Source organism: Phalaenopsis equestris, unplaced genomic scaffold (assembly GCF_001263595.1).
Source record: "Phalaenopsis equestris unplaced genomic scaffold, ASM126359v1 Scaffold000094, whole genome shotgun sequence".
Lineage (NCBI taxonomy): Eukaryota > Viridiplantae > Streptophyta > Magnoliopsida > Asparagales > Orchidaceae > Phalaenopsis > Phalaenopsis equestris.
The window spans coordinates 1,204,884-1,211,069 of NW_018164536.1; the positions used below are offsets into that span (position 1 = coordinate 1,204,884).

General features: G+C 37.1%; 1 protein-coding gene across 1 annotated transcript; it reads left to right on the plus strand.

The window, feature by feature from the left end:
• Positions 1-4,925: 4,925 nt before the first annotated feature.
• Positions 4,926-5,859, plus strand: LOC110020165 (mitogen-activated protein kinase kinase kinase NPK1-like). The gene has a single exon (XM_020718171.1). It carries the CDS (start codon positions 4,933-4,935, stop codon positions 5,857-5,859), a length of 927 nt encoding a protein of 308 aa, XP_020573830.1. The 5' UTR covers positions 4,926-4,932.
• The last annotated feature ends 327 nt before the right edge of the window (positions 5,860-6,186 follow it).

Here is a 6,186-nt window from a genome sequence, read left to right on the forward strand (position 1 = left end):
TGACTCGGAGGACTAGGTAGTATCCTCAGATTCACCGCTTGCTCACCCTAATTATGAGGTGTAGAAATAATGATTGACATATTATAGAGCACCCATAAGAATTTGCAGAATTATGAAGTTGTGCTTTAGAATCTATAAGAGTATAGACATTACCAAATACCAATAAGTCATCTTCAAAAATAAGGTGTGAAATATTATAGAACTCGCAGAAGAATTTGTAGAATTATAAATTTGGGTTTTATAATATATAAGAATGGAAAGTGTGTCCATCATAATCATAAAAAAAATGAGAATGTGGGCATTTTTTAAGTATGCCAATAACGGATAAGAAGCATCCTCTGAGCTCTTTATTTATCAAAACAGAAAAATAAAGAATATATATACATTCTTTAATCCAACATTTGGATAAAGTAACTAATCTAAATTGTTCCAATTCTAGCATAAAAGAAATGTCCATTAATACAATCAAAAACCTTAAATTAATATTTGCAATGAACCTCTTCTTAGAACAAAAGGAATTAAATCCATGAAAGAGTTTGTTAGCCAAAATAATATTATCAGCAATATCACGACCTTTCATAGATGCAGCTTATGCAAAATGAATAATGTATGGAAGAATAAATTTGAGTTTATCTATACGAAGCATAGCAATCACCTTATAAATAGTATTACAAAATGAAATATACCTATAATAATTAAAATATTGGGCACAAAGGCTTTGAAATTAATGTTATGACATAGTGTTTAACCCTAATGGGAAGCTTAGCTGTGAAAAAGAAAATTTCTATAGCTTTAATGCAAGAAGTGCCAAAAATAGATGAAGAATCCTTGAATTATTTAGAAATAAAGCCATCTAATTTTAGAGTTTTATCAAAATTAATAGTGAAGATGGCCTCTTTGATCTCATTGTTAGTAGGATGTTGAATAAGATGGTGTTCACCTCATTTTTGTGAGGACCTCTTTTCTCTCTATAGAAGCCTAAGATTTAGACTTAAGGTTTCCTAGTAACATTCTTAGATGGCTAGAGATGAACTCTCCCATATTGAACTTCAAACCAATTTTACACTCATTTAGGGGGCTTCACGAGGTTAGACCCAAATACTCGACAATCGGTTGAGATGGTTCGGGTTTAGACCATTAAAAGTATAAGCTGAATTCCTATAGGCAGAGCATACCCTCGACAACCTATAGATAATATAGAGTTATAGGAGTCTATGTGAAGACCTGCTGACCACCCCAACACCCTTTTCGATCTAGAGAAGGCCCATTGGGCATGAGGCTAGTTCTAGACCATACAAGGGTTCACCCTTCATATTCATGACCTTAAATTAAAATCATAAACATCAAATTTGAAATTAATGGGAGTGGTGAGTCACCAAAGTCAAAATTTGGCCTCACCTAATGTTTTCCCCAACGCCAATCTCCCTAAAATTGACACGAACCTTAAAAACATCCATTTAACCCTAAAATTGGAATCACCAAAATTCACTAATTTATCAAATTAGTTAATTGTTGACCTCACTTTTTTGAGGACTCACCCTACACAGAACCCCTAGTCCAAGGTTGTGCTTTCTTGGGCCTCACCGGGGCAAGCCCAAGCCCCTAACCCTTGGTTGAGCTGGTTTAGGGTTTTGACCTAGTGATAAGCCTTGACCTATATTGGCAAGACATGCCCTTAGGAAGGAGAAGACCCCATAATTAATCTAAACCCTATTTGGTCTCCAGATTAGATAGGGGAAGTGACCTGTAGGAATTAATCGCATACCAGTGTAGATATCAATTATCTTCTTTGTTCAAATAGTCAATTGCAAACTTGTATTCATTTCGAGGTGGTTCACTAGTTTTGATGACACGCTCTATTATTCAAACAACCCAAATCCTTAAATCTACACGACATCTGAAAGTCCCGCATTAGTTGAAGAGCAGCGGGAAAATAATAAAAAACCCTATATGGGTACAATCGTCACTATACAGTGGATAAGTTACAAGAAATTTCTCTTGAATGTTGTAATTCCTTTGAGTAGGGCAATTTTAAAAAGCTAATAAATGAGATAAAACTTCAGCTATAACATTCTTCTTGGATGTAAGAAAGATATTATTAGCCAAAATCTCCCCAATATTGTTGTTATTGTTTATAATTTTTGTTTCAAGGTAAAAATACTAGATATCTTCTCCTTTAGAAGGAAATTTACTATTTTAACTTTGTTTTATCCACGATCATGCATTCATAATTTATTATTGAATATAAGAAGTTTTGTCCAACAAGTCCTTACATAAAGACCTACGCTCTAAAAGAGCCATAATCTCCTGTGATAAAAGAAAGATAATTGGAAGAATTAAAATTCCAATTATGAAATGCCTTTTTACAATTCTTCACTATGTTATATTAAGAAAAGAAGCAGCTCTCATTAACATGACAATTCAATACTTATTTAATGACATTAATAAAATATTTACCATAAATCCAATCATTATTATAAGGAAATCTGCTCTCAAGCCCACATCAATTATCAAAGTGTAATGAAAGCCGATGATTGTTAGAAGTTAGTGGTTCAAGAATTTGAAATAAGAAAGATGAAAGTTGTTTATCCAATGGTCATTGCAAGAAACCATATCAAGAGGCCATCTAATAGAATTGTCCACATGTTGGTTGTATCAAATATAAAAAAACATAAAGTTTTGCATCTAAAGTAATCCTAATTTAGTAATACTTGTTTTGAAATTTGTGATCTTACTAAGGATAGGCAGAGAGCCCTATTGTTTATAAAAGCTATGGACGCACTTAAAATCACCTATCACCATCCATAAGTGATTGATATTACTATTCAAATACTTAGTAGAAAGATAAAATCATCTTCTGACAACAGAAATTTTAAAATAGATAAAAGTCATATTAAAGTTGAGAGATAAAGAGGATTTAACAAGATTATGAATTAACTAGGGTTGAATATCAATGGTGGTGAAGAAAAAACAAGACGAAATCTATTTTATCTGAATGCATCCACCATTAACAATATTAAAATTGTGAACAATTGTTTCATTAACAGACACATTGTAATGCTTTAAGGTCAATTTTATAATCTTTAATAAGATTTCTACAGTTAGTCATACACTCAACACTGTTAAATCAACAAAAGTTCAAAGCTTAAGATATTTGAGTAGAATATAAAAAAGGATAAAAAAATGGCAAGCTCTTTGTTTAGATCAATCTTTCTTTACCTTTAAAGAAAAAAGGTTGAGAGGCAGATGGTGCAGCATTTCTGGTTAATGAGGTTAAGGGATTGGGTAGATTTCGATAAGGATTTCTAAAGATAAGCTCATGATTCATTGAATAATCCTCTTTATTATTTTGATCATTGCAATAAGCTAGTGCAACAAAAGTTTGAGTCATCAACAAAATATTTAATAATTGGAGTAGGATTCAAAGGTAAGATGTTATTGTTCTGAGTTGAAAGAGAGGGAGGTCGGGTAAGGAAAATGTCACAGGCTTGTCTACTATTGCTTCTTAGGGGTCTTCGACTTCTTCCATTTCTGTTTGAGGTTCTGTCCCAAAGAGGAAGATTTAAAAGTATTGGTTTGTAGGTGAGAGAATTGGGACTAGTATTTGGCTCATGAATGAAAGTCGAACAGGTTTTAAATGGGGTGGGTTTCCACTCAAAGATCACATGTTGTAGAATATCTTAATATTTAACAAGAATTATTATGAAATTAGAAAAAGTGAATATGTACTAAGTTTTGTAATCACCCCAACATAAATAGTAAGGTGATATTCTTTAGCTATGAGGGGGCCAACAACAAGAGGGACGTTTTTTTTTTTTTTGTGTGTGATTTCAAATATATCATTTTTTGACTAATAACAAAGAGGAAGGTTGAAGAACATAACTGAAACAAGAACCTCTTCAAAATCATATGGCCAACTCATGAAAATAAAATGTTGATCATAAAGAGAACAAGGTGCCCAACTTAACATCATTTTTATATCTTCAACACAATAGAATTAAAAAAAAAAAATCATTCAGCTAGAGAGATAAGATCAACAATACCTTTCAATTTCCATAGTTTATTGATGGCATGTAAAACATTGCCATAGAATGGACATTTTCTAATTGAATACTCGGCGGTGTTTGCAAGCATTGTTTATATAGGATTTAAGCATGGATTTAAGGTAAATCTAGCCAAACATAAAAAAATAAATACAAATTAAATTCAACTCTCCGCTAAATCAAAATTTTGCTCATTCCGTCTCTATTCATTGCATTTTATTCCTAAATATGGATTCACTAAATTCAATTGCGGGCTGGATTTATGAAGTTACTCTGTCGTCAGATTCTTCGCAGAAGAGGATATGATAAATCCAAACTTTTACTAAATTTGATAAATCCTATGTAACATAAAATCAAGATGCAATCAAACACCACCTGACAAGAGCAAGATTCCACTACCATGATCACTCTTCTATTTCATTTGAGAATCAAATCTTATCTTCTTCACTGGGAGTGAATCATAAGTAGAAAGGAGAAATGGCCCATGGGGAGCCAAGTGGCAGAAACCCCAAAGGAGGCTCTAGAGTGTGGATTAGTGTCAGAGACAGCCATGATCTTCTCCTGAATGAAAAAAACGAGAAAAAAATTCCTTTTAGAGGCAGCGGCACTCTTGAGACTTCTGCAATTAAAATTCTTCCCCCAAAATTTGCTTCCTACATAAATCCTTTTTCCTCACCCTTATCTCCTTATTTATCACGTGACAATTTGCCCGTCAGTCCCACAATTCCTTCCTTCAAGAAACATTTTTGTGCCCAAACATAAATATCGCATGAAAAATTCGATCGAAAAACATCATAATCTTTTTAAATTATTCCCAAAATTAAACTCCCCCGGCACTCACACTACACGTTCGTTGTATCCAACTTAAAAGAAACGTGGGGAAGCCAAAATGAAGGAAAGAGCACAACTTTCTAACGCCACCTCCTCCTTCCCCTATATAAACAGAAACAGAACTGCAGCATGCCCCAAAGATCAGATTTTTCACTCAATGGCGTCAAACGGCAGCTGGAAGGTTGGCCCGACAATCGGTCATGGCGCCACTGCAAGCGTCTCCCTCGCCATCGAAGCTAACTCAACTCATCTCTTCGCCGTCAAGTCCTCCCCCATCTCCCGCTCTGCAATTCTTCAAAAAGAACACTCCATCCTCTCCTCCCTCACCTCTCCCCACATCGTCTCTTGCCTCGGCTTCGATATCTCCGGCGAATCCTACCACCTGTTCCTCGAGCTCGCCGCCATGGGAGCCCTCTCCGATGTCGCCGGCCGTCTCGACGAGCCCAAAATCCGATCTTTCACTCGCCAGATCCTTCTCGGACTCTCCTACCTCCATTCCGAAGGTATCGCCCACTGCGATGTGAAGGGCGGGAATGTTCTTCTCTGCTCCGATGACCTCGTAAAGCTCGCCGATTTCGGTTGCGCGAGGAGGGATGGTGATGGCGGTCGGTTGGTGATGGGGACGCCGGCGTACATGTCTCCGGAAGCGGTTAGAGGAGAGGAGCAGGGGATCGCCGGCGATGTGTGGTCGCTTGGGTGCACGGTAGTGGAGATGGCTACTGGGAAGTCGCCGTGGCCTGAAGCTGCAAATTCAGTTGCTGCTATTCATCAGATTTCGTTTTCCTCTGATGTTCCAGAGATGCCGGAATGGATTTCTGATGAAGGAAAGGATTTTGTTTCCAAGTGCTTGAGACGTGATCCGAAGGAAAGGTGGACGGCGGAGCAGCTTCTTCGCCATCCATTTGTTTTGGAAGAAGAGGAGCTCTGCTCCAGTTCGAAGAAGGGCGGAGAAGGGGAAGCGGGTCTCGCCCAAGAGCACCATTGAGTTCGATTTATGGGAGTCGGAAGCTGAGGATGATGAGGATGGCGACGAAAAGGAGGGATTTGGTTCACCGGAATTGAATTTACCGGAGAGTATCCGGCAGCTTGAGTCATGGCTACCGGACTGGGAGTGGGACCATAGTTGGATTGAAGTCAGAGGAAAAAGCGAGGGCTTTTATCGTTCGGGCAGCAGAGCTGATGATGACGATGAAAGTGAAAGTTGCGTAGATGTATGTTTATGTACTAAAACCATGGATGGGGAGGGAGAAGAATTGAGCACTTTACCTTCTGTTGGAGAATTGCAAGCAGGGGATAGAACAGAGATTGTGGA